This window comes from Trichoderma aggressivum, assembly GCF_033847375.1.
Source record: "Trichoderma aggressivum f. europaeum strain CBS 100526 chromosome Unknown scaffold_005, whole genome shotgun sequence".
NCBI lineage: Eukaryota > Fungi > Ascomycota > Sordariomycetes > Hypocreales > Hypocreaceae > Trichoderma > Trichoderma aggressivum.
Window position 1 is genome coordinate 1,053,533 of NW_026946371.1, and position 18,649 is coordinate 1,072,181.

At 44.5% G+C, this 18,649-nt stretch overlaps 7 protein-coding genes across 7 annotated transcripts; 3 read left to right on the plus strand and 4 right to left on the minus strand.

Annotated features, from left to right (window-relative positions):
• Positions 1 to 58: 58 nt before the first annotated feature.
• On the plus strand, positions 59 to 1,147 carry Triagg1_2236 (uncharacterized protein; the record flags this gene model as incomplete). The annotated part of the gene is made up of 1 exon (XM_062896395.1): positions 59 to 1,147. One exon carries the CDS (start codon positions 59 to 61, stop codon positions 1,145 to 1,147), a length of 1,089 nt encoding a protein of 362 aa, XP_062759092.1.
• Positions 1,148 to 4,407: 3,260 nt separating this feature from the next.
• On the minus strand, positions 4,408 to 5,958 carry Triagg1_2237 (transcriptional regulator family: Fungal Specific TF; the record flags this gene model as incomplete). The annotated part of the gene is made up of 1 exon (XM_062896396.1): positions 4,408 to 5,958. The coding sequence occupies one exon, from the start codon at positions 5,956 to 5,958 to the stop codon at positions 4,408 to 4,410; it is 1,551 nt and encodes a 516-aa protein (XP_062759093.1).
• A 1,427-nt stretch (positions 5,959 to 7,385) lies between these two features.
• Triagg1_2238 (uncharacterized protein) lies at positions 7,386 to 8,576 on the plus strand (the record flags this gene model as incomplete). Its single annotated transcript, XM_062896397.1, has 5 exons — positions 7,386 to 7,793; positions 7,868 to 7,916; positions 7,970 to 8,073; positions 8,132 to 8,376; positions 8,435 to 8,576. 5 exons carry the CDS (start codon positions 7,386 to 7,388, stop codon positions 8,574 to 8,576), a joined length of 948 nt encoding a protein of 315 aa, XP_062759094.1.
• A 375-nt stretch (positions 8,577 to 8,951) lies between these two features.
• Positions 8,952 to 9,933, minus strand: Triagg1_2239 (uncharacterized protein; the record flags this gene model as incomplete). Its single annotated transcript, XM_062896399.1, has 2 exons — positions 8,952 to 9,584; positions 9,640 to 9,933. The coding sequence occupies 2 exons, from the start codon at positions 9,931 to 9,933 to the stop codon at positions 8,952 to 8,954; spliced, it is 927 nt and encodes a 308-aa protein (XP_062759095.1).
• Positions 9,934 to 11,439: 1,506 nt separating this feature from the next.
• Positions 11,440 to 13,639, minus strand: Triagg1_2240 (uncharacterized protein; the record flags this gene model as incomplete). The annotated part of the gene is made up of 9 exons (XM_062896400.1): positions 11,440 to 11,920; positions 11,974 to 12,043; positions 12,102 to 12,320; positions 12,378 to 12,515; positions 12,569 to 12,625; positions 12,892 to 12,940; positions 12,996 to 13,337; positions 13,410 to 13,465; positions 13,561 to 13,639. The coding sequence occupies 9 exons, from the start codon at positions 13,637 to 13,639 to the stop codon at positions 11,440 to 11,442; spliced, it is 1,491 nt and encodes a 496-aa protein (XP_062759096.1).
• A 909-nt stretch (positions 13,640 to 14,548) lies between these two features.
• Triagg1_2241 (uncharacterized protein) lies at positions 14,549 to 15,982 on the plus strand (the record flags this gene model as incomplete). The annotated part of the gene is made up of 1 exon (XM_062896401.1): positions 14,549 to 15,982. One exon carries the CDS (start codon positions 14,549 to 14,551, stop codon positions 15,980 to 15,982), a length of 1,434 nt encoding a protein of 477 aa, XP_062759097.1.
• Positions 15,983 to 16,459: 477 nt separating this feature from the next.
• On the minus strand, positions 16,460 to 18,450 carry Triagg1_2242 (uncharacterized protein; the record flags this gene model as incomplete). The annotated part of the gene is made up of 7 exons (XM_062896402.1): positions 16,460 to 16,655; positions 16,709 to 17,449; positions 17,512 to 17,582; positions 17,635 to 17,761; positions 17,839 to 17,896; positions 18,057 to 18,110; positions 18,171 to 18,450. The coding sequence occupies 7 exons, from the start codon at positions 18,448 to 18,450 to the stop codon at positions 16,460 to 16,462; spliced, it is 1,527 nt and encodes a 508-aa protein (XP_062759098.1).
• Positions 18,451 to 18,649: the final 199 nt, after the last annotated feature.

Sequence of the window (18,649 nt, forward strand, 5' to 3'; positions counted from 1 at the left end):
CACTCGCCGCAAGGCATCAACAGCAGCACATTAGTGACTCTTGCGTTGTTTTTAAAGAATGACAATACCTTCTTATAATAACAGTTACGTCGTCGTCGACAGAAACGGCATCGTCGAAAACAAGCACTTGGTTCATGCTGTCGTCGTGGACTCTACCGGGCAGCTTCTGCTTTCCCTCGGCGACCCATCGCGAATAACCTTGATTCGCTCCGCAGCCAAGCCTGCTCAAGCGCTGGCAGTTGTGGAAACTGGTGCCCTTGAGCAATTTGGCTTTGATGATGTTGATCTAGCACTCATGTGTGCCTCACACAGCAGCGAAGAACGGCATGTTGCACGGGCTCAGCAAATGCTCGCGAAATCACAGCACATTGAGGATCAGTTGCGCTGTGGTGGTCATCCTTCAATCAACTTAGCTATCAACCGAGAATGGATACAGCGTGGTTTCGAGCCAACCGGAGTTTACAATAATTGCTCCGGAAAACACGCGGGTATGCTAGCCGGTGCTAAAGCTATCACCGCTTCCTCAGACGACTATCACCTATTGACACATCCGATCCAGGCTAGAGTCAGGCGGGTGGTGGAGGAATTGGCAGGTCTGGAAGAACAAGATGTTCAGTGGGGGCTTGACGGTTGCAATATGCCAGCTCCCGCGCTACCCCTCTTCCATCTGGCTAAGATTTATGCTTCATTTGCTCAAGCGTCAGATGCATTGGCAAGCGGCGATCCAACCGCTAAAAGAGTACAACATATGGGGCGGATATTTAACGCCATGTCTCGAAGCCCCGAGATGGTTGGCGGCGAGGGCAGATTTGATACGCTCCTTATGCGTGCTTTCAATGGCACTATCATCGGGAAGGTTGGGGCCGATGGCTGCTATGGGATCGGACTGCGTGAGTCTGAGCGGACCGAAAATCTTGGGGCTGTGGGCGCAATTGGTATTGCGGTCAAGATTGAAGATGGAAATTTGGATATACTCTATGCCTCCGTGGCCGAGATCTTGGAGCGGCTGAAGGTTTGCAGCCGAGAAGACGTACAGAGCCTGGAGACATATCATCATCCTAAAATTAGAAACACCATGGACATCGTCACAGGTACAACAAACTTCCAGTTTAGTTTTAAGTCAGAAAGAGGAGTTTTGATCGGTTAGGAATTGATGGAAAGTCGTACGAACAGACATAAAGATGACTTAATTTGCCCCGATATTGAAGAGTAGCAAATTGCACCCCCGTACAATAAGTCGGTGAGGTTAGCTAATTGGGAATGAATACCTCGGTATAATTAGCTAATCGCGAATCCCTATCTCATTCCTTTTACTTCCAAAGAAACACAAGCTATCGAGTTGTAGGTTGGTAGTCTGAAAGTTGTGGGTGCTAGTAAACTATCTAGGAAGATATCAGAAAATCGGCTTTTTAACATCAACCCATGTATTTGATAGCTTTCTCGCCAGCGCATGGCCTTGATGCAGAAAGAATAGCTCTTTTTCAAATATGAGATGTGATACAGAAAATAGATATGACCGAATTCGCAAGAGCACGACGAATACGGCGACATGGGCCTCTGGGTCCTATCTCCGAAATAGTTTCGGTTGAAACATATATAGTGGATGATTATCTATATTGTGGTCGTATTGAGAGTCGTATTGATGGTCATAATGATTGATCATCAGACCAGTTGAACCCTCAAATTATCCCCTGTAATTGAACCGCGTCGTTAGATTCCTACCGTCTCATGTACCGGACCTCGGTAAATACGGAATTCGTATCCTTGATGTTCGGCAAGATGGAATATAAGTAGGCGTAATTGCTGAGATTTAACAATTATTGTTATAGTGACCCATAAACCCTATTAACTGACTAGTATCCCCCCCTTGCCATTTGCTATTTCACTTATTCTGATTCAGCTGATATCCAGTGTGGTCAAAGCGATCTTAGCCATGTCGTCTTACAGTGGTACTTGCAATTGCGGCTCTATCACCGTCACGCTTAACGCAGCTCCTTCCGCAACCTTGGCGTGTCATTGGTATGCCGTCAGTAGAGAGTAACGTCCATGTTATATGCTGATACGATGCGTCTGCTAGCTCGAACTGTCGTCGCTCAGGTGGACGTCCGTTAAGTCTTACCACAACTTCATCTCACTTGTCTAACTATGAAATAGCGTTTTCGATCAATTATCTGGTCGAGGAAAAAGAGTTCACAGTTAGTGATCCTAAGAGTTCCGCAAAGCAATACCTCGATTCCAATACTGCATCCAAATTTTCATTAACGGTGTGTTGTATGAGCATTAATAGCATGATGATTAATACTAACTCATGTTCTTCGTCCATCAGCGCACATTTTGTCAAACATGTGGAAGGTATAGAATGCCAGGCTCCTTTCATGACCATGTACTATTCACAAGACAAGGCTGACTTTTTAATAGTCCTCTTTTTAGCCAACCCGAAAAGATGCCAGGCAAATACTTCGTTAAAGCATCACTATTCGACGAGATACCTTCCGCCAGGACTGACATTTTTTTGGAAAGAAAGATTCACTGGGAAGGAGACGTTGACGTCAGCGCCTGATGAGCTACATGCAAGCTTTATGATGCCTTACAGTGCTATATTAAATAGGAATATACTCTTCTCAAAGACAAATTATATGACACTGCGCAGGATGAGCTAGATCTCGAAGGAGGTAGCATACTTTATCCATGTACTTGTATTACATTTATTTGAGTGAGTGGTTATAGAGATATATTTCATGTTCTATTCATAGTATGTTCTATTGATAAGCGTCCCAATTCTTTCGATATATACCCTTATATCATCTCCATCTCGCAGAAATATTTTTGGATTTCTCAGAGATCCTATCCCTGGTCCGGTACCGGTCATGACCACTGTTCCTCGTTCGAGTGTTGTACCTTGCGATAAAAAGGATACTATCTTGTTGATGTTGAAGATAAGTTCCCTACAGTAGTATGTAAGTTATGTTGGTTAGATACTTGAAGAACTTTATTAACTAACCTGGTGTTTGAATCCTGCACTATGTCTCCGTTGTATATTGCCTGGATTGCCAGGTTACCTGGGTCACCAATGGCGTCTGGGCTCACCAGGACAGGTCCTATGGGGGCTGATCCATCAAATCCTTTGGAGAAGCACCACTGGCTATTCTTAAACTGCTGACTCCTGACAGACACATCGTTACTGCATGTATATCCAAGAACGTATTCTCCAGCCTTCTCTTCTGGTATGTCCCTTCCATCCTTTGCAATTATAAATGCAAGCTCAGCTTCATAATCGCTAGAATCATCTTGGCCTATTTTAGCAAGATTAATGGTGGTCGGATGGGGCGAACTAATGGCAGTTCTAGGCTTGATGAAAAGCACTGGTTCTTCCGGGATGGGCATTTTTGCTTCAATAGCATGGTCGTAGTAATTGAGTCCAAGACAGCGAACCAAAGGTACATCGTGGTAATCTAAAGGTGCTAGAAGCTATAAAGTATTATTTGACCATATTACTGCGATGGGAGATCGTAATGAGCCTACCTGCTTTACCGTCATGACCTTGTCTGTTACAGTACCGTCAAAGGCAGATCCAACTATTAGACGCGCTTGAACACGCTTTCCGTTGTAGGTGTCCAATCCGACATCTGGATTAACGGATAGATCAACTTGGCCTAGATGAATCTGATTATCTTCATCTGCTATGAAGCGTATCAAATGTGTCCAGTTGCGTGCCATGGTCGATTAAAGAATGTGTGTAGCGAACTGGAAGCACTTAATTCATGATACTAAGAGTCTTGGGAAGCGGATAACCTAATCATTATATAGAACGATCGATAGGTATGATCACTAGATTCTTGTGATTGTTATGAAATGAGAGATCTCCTATCTGACGTGGTCCGAAATTTCGCCCGAACAACATCAATCAGCGATTAGCCCGAAGAATCGACCGAAACCCACCGATCAGTCGATCGGCCAGATACGCATCCGGACTCTTACAATCGTTTTCCAAACACAAAAGCATTTAGGAAATTGAGGCTATAGCAGCAAATTTTTATCGATTCGCAACACGTGGCCTTTTCTTCTCCTTTTCTCCTTCTATCAGTGTGATTGCTACTCGCTACTCTATAATAAGTTGTCCGGGTATACATATGTCCCCAGAATGTCGTCAACAGTACATAGGTCATTCTGCTGCGAATTTTGCCAAATCTCCGAAAAAATGGTATCAATTGGCAAATCCAAGGAAAACCCCAGATTGGAGCCATCGAGGCTTGCATCACAAACATAATCGCCGCTATCAAGTGGGAAAGTGCCTTCACAAGCTGCCATGCCCATCTGCTGCACGCAGTCTATTGAATTGCTCCGCCCACTTTCTTCCAGATCTTTACAAGCTGGGGAGCCATTGCTCTTTAAACTGGTATCCCCATGCTAAGCACCTGTCAGTACTATGTCCACGTTGAAGCGGGTTATGCTTACGACCTGAGGAATGAACTCTTCTTCTGGAGAGCGGGGAGCTGCACTAGGCTGATTCATAGCAGAAGACCTTGAGACAACATGAGCCCTTATGCTGCTAAGAGTGCTTTGTAACTTGTCCAAGTTCTGTAAAAGTAAAGGCGAGGTATTCCAATATTGCTCATGTTGTATCAACGTCAGGCGCAGTAAATCAAAGCTGGACTGCGCCATGACTTTTTCGGATTTCGTTTTCGCAAATGTTCTTTGTACAAGCTGTATCGCAGCAATTATCCAGAAAGTGTTTACTAAAAGAGGGTCTCCATAACGAATATGGTCCATCGACGCGTTGCGGACGATACTAACCACATTATCTGCGGCATCAAGGTACCTTGACCATACAGAATTTGGATGTGAGTTGGATTCACCTGGCCATGGCGAAGACGCTGTGTTGCCGAATGTGTTTGTGTCGTCCTCTCTCTCGACAGCTCGGTTGTCGTTACGGAAGCAATCTTTGTGAAGTATCATTATCTTGGCAAGTTGAATCATTGCATGAATCGTTTGTTTCACGCTGTCTCTCCGTCGCGCATAAATTTGATCCTGACCTGATGGAGTTGAAAATAAATGCTCTGAACGATAACGAAGCTGCTGAGGTAGCGACAGCTTAAAGCACGAGACGCAGTTGTCAAGCACGGCGAGTTTTGATGCCCTCTCAAAATCTTGACCGTTTCCCCGGGTTAATGGTAACCGATTTCCCCCGTAAGATCTAGTATCCTCATCGCTGAAAGATCCCACAGGAACAGATGCATTCGAGAGGGAGTGCGCGTCTCGCATGAAAGAATTGATGACTATGAACCAGGTTCTGCCACTTTCATTGTCGCTATTTTTCAGTTCCTTCCATCGAAGTACGGGATCTGCCTCAAAGAAGCAACTTGGAGCCTTTTCCCCATTGAACCAGTATTTGTCGTCAACGGGTAGAAGCGTAGCATGTTGTTCTGGATCCATGCCGAGTGGACACTTGCGTATGGTGGTCGCAAAGACTTCAAATTCCCAAATAGTCCACCACGCTCTCCGTCTTTCTTCTTTAGCCATCCATAGCTCTACAGGATCCGTATCAGTTTTGGAGGAAGACAGTTTCAGAGGCAGATCGACGAGATGAAGTCGAAGTTCGTATGCAATTCTAATCACCGCTCCTAGTGACCGCCATGCGACTCCGCGAACACCACTGACCAGTTCGTAGTATGTTGTCATGATGAAAGCCTGAAGGAGGAATAATGGAGGGGATTTGTCACCACAATTTCGCAACTGCTTGTGAACCAAATTCGACGCGATTTCGTAGAACTTAGACGGATTTAGCACCGCTTTTCGAGTGTCATCTCTGTCTTTACATAGGTGCTTAGCAGACAGCGAGAAAATGGAAGCAAATAAAGCAGTGGATTGTTCGGGGTCGAGTTCGCTATTAATGCGCTGTTGAAAGGTTGGTCGGTGGAATAGTGAAATTGCGGTGAGATCGGAGAAGAATAAGTCCATTCTGCAAAACGCTTGGAGTCAACGTTTCATTCATAATATAGTACCTTAATCTTAGAACTCACAATTGAAGAAATTCATCTTCCGATATTTCCAATGCGGCGCAAACATGCGTGGTATTATCATGGTGTATTGTCGTTGGTGGAGTTGGGATGAAATGTGTCTGAGGAGAGCAGGAACTTTTGCGACTTTCCTCGGGCTCCTCGTAATAAGCCTGTTTCTCATGGAAATGATGCAATATCCAGCTTGATATACTATTTGACTTTTCTTCGTGTGCTAAAAGGTGTTGTAAAGGGACATCCTCGGCGTCTAAGCCTTTACGAGAATTATCGTCTGAACATCTTTCGGGCGGCCGCAGGACGGGTATATTCCGGTCGGTGTGTCGGAAACTAGAAGATCTGCCCTTGCGTTTATGGAAACTCCCTGTATTACCAAGTGTGAGAATCTTTATATACGTGCCCCTTAGATAGGATAATAATCACCAAGTTTCGGGCCAGGCTTTTGGGCTGCCGATGGATAACGGCAATCGTGTTCGTTTCGAATGCAGATCTCACAAGATGGAGTTGTTTTATCACTGTAACAGTGGCGATACAATGCCACACTATGGGTCAGTGACGTTCATAGTCCTTGCTAATACGAGTCGCTTATACCATTTAACCTTTCTCCTGTGCCCAAGTTAGAAAACATATTACCAAGGGACTGCATTGTAGGCGTCGAGGCGCTACCAGGAATCCACAGAGAAACCACTTGCTGACAATTGGGAGACATAGACTTACCTTTTGCACTGGTAACAGGCCCATGGTGAGATACCTGTGCCCCGATGTTGTTTTCTCCGGTCTTCCGGGTAAAGCGGCTCGGCTGTAGTATCTTTCTCTGAGGACATATCGAATGATGGCAACAATGCTCAACCTTTTCAAGAACCGTAGTTGTTTGATGATACGGAGAATAGGGTAAGAGAGATGTGTGTGTGTGTGTGGGATGGAAAACATCATCATCTCATGCATTCACGATTACTTTTGCTGAAATCACTCTCCATAGCCGTCATTGAATCGTGGAGACCCCATACTTTTCTAAGCCTTGTTATGTCTAGCGCCCCTTTATCCAATCGGGCTTCACGCGCCGAAGCCGGCTCCGAATATTTGCTAGATGCGATTGGCTCGGCTGTCTTGTCTTCTCCCTGTGGACAAAACCTGTAACGCACCGAAATTCGACCGAGGCCATCAAATAGACCGAAGTTATTAATGCCCACCAAGAGCCAAATCTAAGCTGACAAGATGGGCGGGACGTATCTACGTCAATGTAATTGGGAGGGCACTTGACGGCTGTGTATAAGACTGTCTAAAAGCAGGTGAATTTTCTCTTAGAATATTATGATGATGATAACTTTGAACATTATCGATCTTTGAACTGTACTTCACAGCTCGTTCAACATGCCTAAAGTCAGCATTGCTAGAATTGCTCATGTCTATTACAGATATCGAGACCTTGACAAAGCCCACAGCTTCCTGTTGGACTTTGGGTTGATTCAAGTCGATCGCAGACAGGACCGTATTTACTACCGGGGATATGGCACCGAGCCGTTTGTCTTTTGTGCTGAAAAGGCTAACGAGGACGAATTCGCCGGAGCTGCGTTTGCAGTAGATTCATACGAGGATTTGGAGCTCGCCGCTAGCCTCTGCCCTGGGTCTACAATTCGAGACCTTGATGCCCCAGGAGGTGGAAAAGTCGTTTCTTTGCAAGATCCTACTAATAAATTTCCATTTCATTTCATCCATGGCCAGACTCACACCTCGTACGATCCTAATACAGAATATCGCGGAACTCAACCATTTAATTATGTATGTGGAGGATAAAAAAATGACTCTATAACTTCTTTAATGCGATATTTATTGACAATCATTGCAATGCATAGCCAGTGACCAAAAATCGAGATCCCGGAACATTCCAAAGGTTCGAAAAAGGTATGCTTGAGCGTTTTCAACTTCTGCGGCCGGTTCATTGAGATTATACCTAGGTCCGGCTATTGTACACAAGCTCGGCCATTTTGGCATCTGCACTACAAATTTCGAGGAGACGTTCAAGTTCTTCACGGAGAATTTTAACTTCGCGCCTAGTGATGTAATTATATAACAATTTCGTCGTTTTATGGACCGACTTATTACTAAATTGTCTATAGCTTGTACACGACGAAACAGGAAGAGACGTTGTGACCTTTCTTCACCTCGATCGCGGCAAGGAAATGGTTGATCACCATACCTTCTTCTTTTATGAAGGGCCTAAGCCACATGTTCACCATTCTTCTTATGAAGTTCATGACTTTGATACACAAGCACTTGGTCACGATTGGCTCAGAGAACAAGGATATGAGATATGCTGGGGTGTTGGTAGACACGTCCTTGGAAGTCAAATCTTCGATTACTGGTAGGTTCGCTCGTCTATAATTCATGGCCGAAGGGCAGTGGCTTACTAATGGATACAGGTACGACTCTGCGAAGTTCATCGTGGAGCACTATGTAGATGGCGACTTGGTAAACTCTGATACTCCTGTGGCAAAGAGTAAGCTTGGCAAAGATGGTCTTTCTGTATGGGGTCCAGATGTACCTGGAGATTTTCTTACCTAAGTACGACATGCTCTAGCGTTATGTCAATCAAAATATTTTAGGGTTGAAAATCATAGGTGATACAGTTCAAAGCTTTCCGTAAGAACAGTGATACACGTGTGAAGCAGTGTAAGGAACTAGGAAGGCCCTAGTGGGGCGGCTGACTGTATCATACACATCTTCACACATCTGAATCCAGTGGATCAAAACTCCATGAACACAATATAGTATAGTACTATTAAGTGAGTTATGTTCACATTTCGTGGATAATGCTTTTCAAACAGGCGAGGTTCACATAGAGATAGAATGAACCCAACCCTAGCTAAAACTATAATTGTTATTGCGAACTATAGGAGAACTAGTTTTCTTGAGATTGAGCCCATGGCAATTTGCATACTAAATATACATGTTGTTCTTCAAAAACTCTTCCAGTGAAGTTAGGCGGAGCGCGGAATACTGCTTGTCATCCAGCTGTTTCATATGACACGTGCCATTCAACTGATATAGTTGATAGAAATACCCCATCCAATCCCAAAAATGCTTGAGACCAATTTCACGCACTGCTGTATTGGCCGTTACTCTTAGGTCTTCGATACTTCCCATGTAGTCAAGCTGCACCGAAACTCTTCGGATGTCCTGATAGATGCTGGCGATCTCTCGGATGCTGTGCTGAAAGCTGCAGACACGATATGAACCCCCCTTCTTTGTCAAATCTACAATGAGTTCTGCAGTGAAGTCCGCACAGTCTTGTTCAGTTGTAATCTGCCACTTCTCTTCACCAGATCCCCATACCTCTGCTCTTTTGGGAGACGACTTGGGATCCCATACTCCATGGTTTGAGGGTGCAAATCCGCCATGTCCAGGAACGGAGAAAAACACTTCTGCCAAGATTCCTGTAAATATGTACAGCACGTCAACAGTGGACGATAAGGCAAGTTGTCTCTGTAGCGCGAGAAACAAATCGTAGTATGGAACGTCGCCCCATTGTAGCTGGGACCAGTCGAGATTCCAGATGGACGGGATAAATCGCTGGATCATCTGTGTTAGCTATTGAATACTCAAGATAAACTATGGGGGATATTACTTTAATACTCTCCTCCTCCATGATCCGGACCAGAAGAAGCTCGGCTTCCAATGCTAAAGCTGGAATGGGGCTGTAGGCACACACTACAGCATCCACACCCTTCATTGCCTTTCGCAGGGTTTCAGCATCATACCAAGACTTAGTTTCGAATACGCCTTCTAATTTCCCTCGAACATTGTCTGGAAGCGCTGCTATCGATCTAGAGGCTCCACGGACACTGTGGCCTCGTTGTATGAGAGCACTAGTAAGCTTGAGGCCGATGTTGCCGGTAATTCCAACAATGAGGATCAACATCTTCGTTATCTGCGAGTGAGTTTCTGAGTTGAAAAAGTTTATTTGGTTGGGGATAAGCAACAGAGAGGGAGAGGCTGGAGTAGCTTGATCATATAGTGTTATCAGAAGCTTAAAAGCAGAGAGTCATCCTAGAGAAATGTGCATATACCGTATATACCCGTTTTCGGGGAGATTTCGGTCAGATGGGAAAATTGATTTCGGGAGATCTTCCCCATATTCTTCAATTCTTCTCGTTGCTGGAATGGTTACTATATGGGTGTCGGCTGATTGTCAAGTATAAAGGCCTAGTCAACTCGTGAGATAAATGCTTTGTAATGATGAGGGATACGAATGATCTTCATGATTCATCATGGATTCCTCTGACCTTTTCGAACTGCTCCATAAGCGACGAACTACTCATTATTTGGGAAAAGACCCAGAAGTTGATAAACAACTGGTTATTAAAATAATGCGGGAGGCTTTGCTAGTAGCCCCTTCCTTTTTCAACGCTCAAACTACTCGGATGGTGTTGCTATTGGATGACGAAAATGCGAAGTTATGGGAGCTGGTGAAGAACTGTCTGGAACAGAGTACTAAAGAGCGGTCTTTGGGGCTGGATACGATAGAGAAGCTTAATGGGTTCAAACAAGCCAACGGAACAGTAAGTTATTCCTTCACCTCTTTGCACAGCATTGCGAACTGATACTTGCTACAAGATACTGTTTTTTGAAGACCGTTCATCTATATCTCAATTAAGAGACATTCCACGGTACAGTAGGTATCAAACGTATTTCGACAGCTGGTCTGAACAAACAAATGCGATTCATCAGTATGTTGGTTAGTTTATCACGCCAATGATTACTTGCTAGGCGTCATTCTAACCTTATTGTCCGTAGTCTGGGCGGCGCTTTGTGCGCAGGGTCTCGGAGTAGCCCTTCAGCATTATAACCCTTTAATCGATCAACAGATTGCAGCAAAATGGAATGTCGATTCAAATTGGCAACTGATGGCGCAATTGGTTTTCGGCAAAGCCATGGTAGATCCTAAAGGAAAGACCTGTACACCTTTTGACCAGAGACTTTTTATATATGGCTAAGTTGAAAGTTAGTATACCAATATTACTTTAGAACCAAGGAAGTTGTAGTACCTTTATAATTGTGTTTGAATGAGGTAGCGATAGTAAAATAGCTAGACATGAAGTGGTGGGGCTCTCATAGAGGAGTAGCTATCTGGCATCCCGTGTCTCAAACCAAAAGACAGTGATAATAATAGATGTGAGAAGGATATAGATACGGGAGGAGACATTAGAGGGAAGTAAAAATAATAGCCAAAACATATTAACAGTAGCAGATACGCGAGGATCCGGTTATCTACTACCTAACTACCTAGGGGTAAACAGGGCCCTTGAATAGCTATTCTCCTTAGTAGATGGATTAAGTCGACTCTTCTCCAGGAAAGAAGCAAGCCACTTTGGGTCATATACTTTATCCAAATCTCCTCCAATAGCTGAAAGTAACTGAATTGAGTCTAAAGCTTTGCCACTGATGGCTTGTTGTTATTTGCGCTGTCTTTTGACTTGGACGACGGGTCCTCGATATGAAAGAACTTGACAAAAAATTCCAGTGATGCCTTCTCCGCATCGGAAACCTTCATCGATGACACTGCATCCTTTCCTCTGTTGAGAATGCTTTTGACTTGTGTCTCCATCTTTTTCCCATTGACATTGTATGGGATTGATTTGACTTCAAAAATGAAGTGTGGCACATGGCGGCGACTAAGTTCTTCAGCGATCTTTTGGCGAATTCTATCCTTCAGCTGAGAACGAGATGGTTCCGATGGAGACGACGAGAACTTTAAGAATAAAAACACTCTTTCATGAAGATCTCTTTCTTGTCTCTGTTGGCCAACACAAAGAGAGTCCTTTACGGAAGCTGAAAAATGCTGTTCAAGAACTGCATAGATTTCAGAGGACCCGAAACGGACACCATTTGGATTGAGAACCCCGTCACTTGAATCAGATATTAGGTCAAGAATTTGAACATTGAAATAAGATGCTCTTACCTTCTGCCGAGAATAATCAAGCCATTTGTGCGAGGATCAATCTTGATGAGGTCCCCATGTGTCCAAACACCTGATTGAATCAATACATAACTGCGGCATGACGATGAAGATACAGCTGTAAAACATACCGAATATCTGGGAGAAATAGGCATTGAAGTATCTCTTTTTATCTGCATCATGTAGGAAAGAGACAGGCATGTTAGGAAAAGGTTTTTTACAGACCAGTTCTCCCATCTGCCCTGCTTCCAGTGCGTGGCCATCAGGTGAAAATACATCAACATCAAGTCCCAGGGCCTTGACGGTAATCTGACCCGGCCACGTCGGTAAAGATTTGGTTCCATGTACAACTAGAGACCTTGGTTAGTGAACATGCCTTATACTGATCAGTGACATCGAAATCTCACAAGATCCACAGAGCTCTGTCCCTCCAGACATAGACACCTGACAGACAGGTCCAAAGAACTTCGCAATCCAAAGGGAAAGAGATGTCGTCAGAATAGCTCCAGTGGATACTATTAAGTCCAGTTTACCAGCGAACGGATCTATAGCAGCACTTAGCGTCTGAGGCCTCGCAGGGGATCAAATCGAAACATACCCGAATCAATCGAGGCGTTCCGCAGCTCTTCAAAATATCGTGGGCCCGCACCAAAAGCTGTAACTCTGCTAAAAGTCAGCTCGTAAAGACTTTGTCACAGAGAATTTGAGACTAGCCCTGTAGCGAATATTGACTGAAGAAATTGTGAAGGGGTCGGATAGAATGGAGAGCCGTCATATAAGACGAGCGTGCTGCCGCAGAACAATGCACCAAGAGAAATATTCCACAATGTCCACCCAATCTAATGCCACTTAGTTTCAATTAAATTCGGATCCAAAGGTTTGCACAAACATTTGTATAGTGAAAATAGGTGTCTCGACTACCGAAGTTGTTATGGAGGCGATTCTCCTTCAGTCCGTTTATCACAAGACCCTATTGAGATCAGTTACATATTTCACCAGAGAATCAATTGTTGTTATGTCCATACCCCGTGTGAATGCACAATTCCTTTTGGAGTGCCTGTCGTTCCCGACGAAAACATAACCACTAGGGGATGATTGAATGGGACTTGCTTAAACACTAACGGCCGTCCTATTCCTCGATTGATGAAGTCACTCCAATTGACCAAAGTGAGGCCGGAATCGGGATTCAATGCTGGATCATTGAAAGCATCTTCGTAGCGTATTATTTCTGCTCTATCGGACTTTTCGATTGCGGAGAAAATCGTGTTAGTTCTTTGCGCAATGCTGTGAGGTTTGCCATTGTACGTGTATTCTGTCTGTACAAACACCAGCCTAGGATACAGCTGACTGAGTCGATCTTTCAGCGCCTTGAAAGCCATTAGCCATTCTTGGTATTCAAGCTATGTCACTTGGCCTATTTGAGACACTCAGAGACATACCTTTTCTCCAAGATCAGTATTGAATGAGCAAAACACTGCCCCCAGCGATGCAGTTGCTAAAAGCAAAGTCAGAGACTTGATCGAATTACCTCCGATTACTGTAATTCTACGTGTCAGCTCTAGTATACAATGGATCAGAGCCAAAACTTACCGACTACAGTGTCTCCCGCATACACTCCGGTTGACTGCATAGCATCTGCTGCCTGTCGCACCATTTCTTCTAGCTCCATCCATGTGACTGAACGAGGCGTCTGTATAGTTGACTCGTCCATATATTTGATGGCAACTCCATTGGATTTGTTCACCAAGATGTTTTCTGCATAGTTGAGTCTTGCTCCTTGGTAGAATTGTGGAAATTGGTCTATGCGAAGCTTCTCATCTACTGCCTAAGCAACCTCAAATTACAATTTGCCCAGAACAGAGATAGTAAGTTGCATTACCGTTGATGGATGCACAGATGCTTGAACCTGAAAGTATTGCCATAAGGATAACCAAAAATCATTCGCTCTATCAACAGAAAATTGATGGAGCTCGTTGTAAGAAGCTGTCGATGAGAGGCTGTTATTATTCTGCTCGGAGCAATACTCAATCAACCGCAGATCTGGCTAGTAAGGCTTACATAAATTCAGAAGATGCTTTTTTGACACAAATTCTCGAAAATCATCCATATAAGTGTGTAATCCACTCGGGGGCACATAGACCGGAGAAGAAGCCATAACGGTGCAAATAGACAAGGAACGAACGTAAGAGACGACTGAGTAGTGCTCCTGTTCGAATTCAATCGATTGGTTTGCTCAAGGAAATATGACAAACTTCAGATCTGAAATCATATGTTGGAAAACCAGGTACTCATGGAATAATTTCCAAATGCTATTTCAACTAGACTAATATTTCGTTGCATCGTCGTGGCGAAAATAACCCGAAAATGGCGGGCGCCTTTCAAGCCACCTCCGGATCATTGGCATCATCAACCAGAGCGATAATTGACCGAGAATGTACCATGACACAGTAAATGCATTTTTCAAACTGTTATATATTGAGCTAGAGCTGAGGTACCTTGAAAATTGTAAACTTGTTCTTCCAGAGTTCGCCACTGTTAGGTTTTCTTCTCTTCGCATTTACCGCCTGCGTTATTGATCATGCGGAAATATCTTATCAAAGGTGGCAATGTCCTCCTCTTTAATGAGGAAAAGAGGGCATCATTTCCAAAGCTCGATATCCTTGTCGAGGGCAATATCATCTCCAAGATTGGACCAAATCTAGACTTCAAGGATCCAACTCTCGAGATCATCGATGCGACCGACCATATTGTGTCTCCCGGCTTCATCGATGGCCATCGACATGTATTCCAGTCTCAGTTGAAGACTACAGTCGGGGATCATATCTTTGTCGACTATTGCGCCCATCTTTTGCAAGGCCGTATGACGTTCCTTGATGCCGATGATATGTATCTTGCGCAACTATCTGGCGCATCAGAAGCCATATGGTGTGGCGTCACCACCGTCATGGACCATTCGCACGTTATCATGTCGAGGGATTATGCAACGAAGTGCATCGATGCGACAATCGAATCCGGTATTCGAAGTATATATTGCGTTGCACCCTTCGCCAATCCTCAGTCGTTAAACCCAATGGTTCTACCGGATATGGATGTGAAGCATCCTGAGCAGATAGAGCTCTTCAAGTCTCTATCCCAACAAACTCCGCTAGGCGGGTCCAAGAATGATGGACGAGTGACGCTTGGTCTGGGTTTTGATACCATGAACCATCGACCTGTGGAAGAGGCGCGTGAAGTCCTTCAATATGCAAAGGATAGCGGCATTCATGTCACATGCCACGATGTAGAGCGATTTAATCTTCCATCGCTCGAATACCTGAGAAAAAACGCCTTGCCTTTACCGCCCATTACCATGTCCCATACCTGCGAACCTGACCAGACCAGAATTGATTTCGTGAGGCGCAATAACATTGGAATTATATCTACTCCGGAATCCGAGCTGGCGATGAGCCACGGTATTCCGTCGGCTTTTGATTTCCTTCGATCAGGTTGCCGTATAGGCCTCGGCATAGATTCCCCGGCAATCTGCAGCGGAGATATGTTTTTCTGCATGAGATTAGCCCTACAGAACCAGAGGGCGCGAGAAAATGCGACATACCACGCCAGGAACAAGCTGCCGAAAGAAGTGACAGCTCGGGTGGATGAAGTCCTATACATGGCCACATTAGGCGGCGCACATGCAATTCACCGAGAATCGGAGATTGGAAGCCTGGAAGTCGGCAAATTGGCAGATATCGTACTAATCCGAACAGATTCGCCCTCCATGGTCTCGTCGGTGAATTACGGCCCCGCCATGGTCATGCATTGCCACCCAACTGATGTGAGTACTGTGATGATCAACGGTGAAATTGTCAAACGAGAAGGCATATTGCTTAGGGTGGACTGGAATAAGCTTGTTGGGAAATTGAGAGAGAATCGACAGGTATTGGAAGCACGATGGGTTGATGTAGACTGGGATGTAACTAAAAGTGAGCTTACAAAACTTTGGTATCTGGGCGGGGTCTTAGAGGATTAGGTATTTCCACGCCCTAAGAGTTTAATGGAATGACTATATAGGACTTTCGTCCTGCTATCTAGCTTTTATGTCACAAATTGTATGGTAGTAATGATATCGCATACTATAAGATTAAAGCCATGGTGTTAGAGGAATAGAGCCCTCTAGTAGTTGATAATCGAATAATACGGTATCAAGTAGTAGATACTAGAAGAACAAAATTGCTAGTGGTTAATACTAGAAGAATATACCTATAGTAGCGGATATTGTAGCAATGTACCTGTAGTAGTAAGTAGGTACTAGAGGAATATAAATATGGTAGTAGGTATTAGGAAAATATAGCTATAGTGATAGAAAGTAGTGATGGTAGCAGATACTAAAGACTGGATATCTACTACTTTGGGAAGTGTTCCTCTTGTCAAATGTCACGGTATGCGGCGAAACAAGCTCAAGACTTCAAGTATTGATGAAAGTACTAATCTGCTGCAAACCTAGTTCTTAACTGTCCAATTTGTGTAGGAAAGAATTTCTCGTCAAGCCCCGGAAGTATTTACCAAAGTACCAAAACAGAATGCCGAAGCTGCAGAAGAATGTGATCAAGGTCATGAGTGTCATGATTGGTGCAAGGTACCCAATCTGCTCTGTCCAAGGCGTGATGAACTTGCCAACACCATAGCCCCAAAGATTCTTATTGCTGTTAAAGGTTAGCTATGAACACATCTGTGCGAGTTGATCAGTTTTACTCACATGGTAATGGCAACGAAAATAGCGCCCGTGGCTGGTTTATAGCTGTCAATGGCGTAAGTGGACGCGATGCTAGGCAAACTCGTCACTTGCATCCCGAGCAAAGTGTAGCCGATAATGACAATGACTTTCCACGACCACAACCGGCTGTAACCGACACCGACCACAATAAGCCCGATCATCATGATCAAAGTGTAAGGCAGCATTGCGATTAGTCGCATTTCCGGCTCTCTGATACCCCTGTTGCGCTTGGTGAAGAAATTCGCAACCCAATCTGATAATGGGCCTGATGTCAGGAGTCCAATCATGCTACCCGTAAATATGGCAAAGTTGGTAAAGCCAACTGCTTGGGCTGAAAAGTTATAAGGTGGTGCTCCAAAAAACTGTTGCTGGGTCAAGTTGGCGACCAAAAAGCCGGATGCCGAGAAAGAGACAGCAAAGGCGGCAAATTCAACAATTGGGAAAGCATGGAGGTACCATGGAAGCCACAGCTCTTGCCAAATATTTCCCTGATAAGGCCCCAAGAGATTGAATTGCTTCAAAGACGGATGTCCGCGCGATAGCCACTGATCTTGAGGTTGTTCACCTGAGGCATCCTCCGAGTGATCAACAACGGAACTGGCCTTAATTTCGGGTTCATCAACAAGAGTAGCAGGGTCTGATGCTCTCTTGGTCTCTGTTTTGCGCGCAAAACGTGTCTCTGGCAGTAAGCCAATGTTGAGAAATAGAGTAAATATGAGCAACCTGTCAACTCCAGTGTCAGTGCCATCTCTTGTAGCCATGAATTTCAATTAGGACCACTTTACCCTGTGTTGAACCACCAGAAAGACCTCCAGCCGAAGCGTTCTGCCATGCTGCCAGCAATGATGGGGCCGATCTGAAGAACCACGTTAGTAGACGCATGGCTGTGGGATATCTTGGCTACCCACCGAGAGCGACCCAAAGTAGATCGCAAAGTATAATGTTTGGTATTTACCGCGATCGTGAAGGAAAATAATGTCGGCAATTATTTGTGGCATTAAACTCTCGCAGGGGCCGGCACCGAAACCATTCAGACTTGGTAGAGTTGGTTAGTTTTGAGTTCATCACATCACCAAGTTGATATATGCATGCCAATAGCAAAGATTACTTACGCGGATGCTCCGAGAAAGGATTTGTAGCTTGTTGATCGAACTCTCCAGATGGAGGAAACTGTGCAGATCAAAGTACTGAATATCAAAGCCGGCCTTCGACCAAAACAAGTCGAGATCGGAATCCATATCAAATTGCTGAAACCGAGAACAAGAATCGTTACAGCTAGATTATTTCTTAGCTCCAAATATGCTACAATAACCGTTTTATTGATGCGTACCTGTCGTTTGAACGGCGTCTGCTAGGCTAACGTTCCATTCCTCCATGTATAAGCCTGTTTTGAGAGACGTTAGCTTTTGAAAAGACTGGGATACTATCTCTCTGGGAGTCAAACCAAATAAAGGTGCGTTTGCGAGAGGGCCAAGATTTTGACTGATGGAGACAAAGCTGGCACAAATGATCGTGATGAGTTTCCAGGTGTAACTCCAGTTCAGTGGATCAAGGGGATCATCGGAAGGCTGAGGAACAAGGACGCGTCCGTCTCCGCCGCCATTTCCGGACTTGATAAAGTGATGTGAGCCGACATCTACCATCACCTCCGTCCCAGGATAGATTGTGATATCGAGCTCATTCTCGATGTCTTGCAGAGTGCGCTGTTGCGTTACCTGAGTCATGATGGCGATCTCAAGTGATGGCTAAGAGATAAGACCAATGATGGAAAGCACAGCCGAGCGTCGTGTCAAAGGAGATCACAAGGGACTGGGTCCTCTCTTTATATAACTATGTCGAAGAGCGAGAACAACGTACATCTTTTTTCACAAAGTCCGATGGCCCCATAGCGAACTAGCCAATGGAAGTAAGTATATTTGAGGC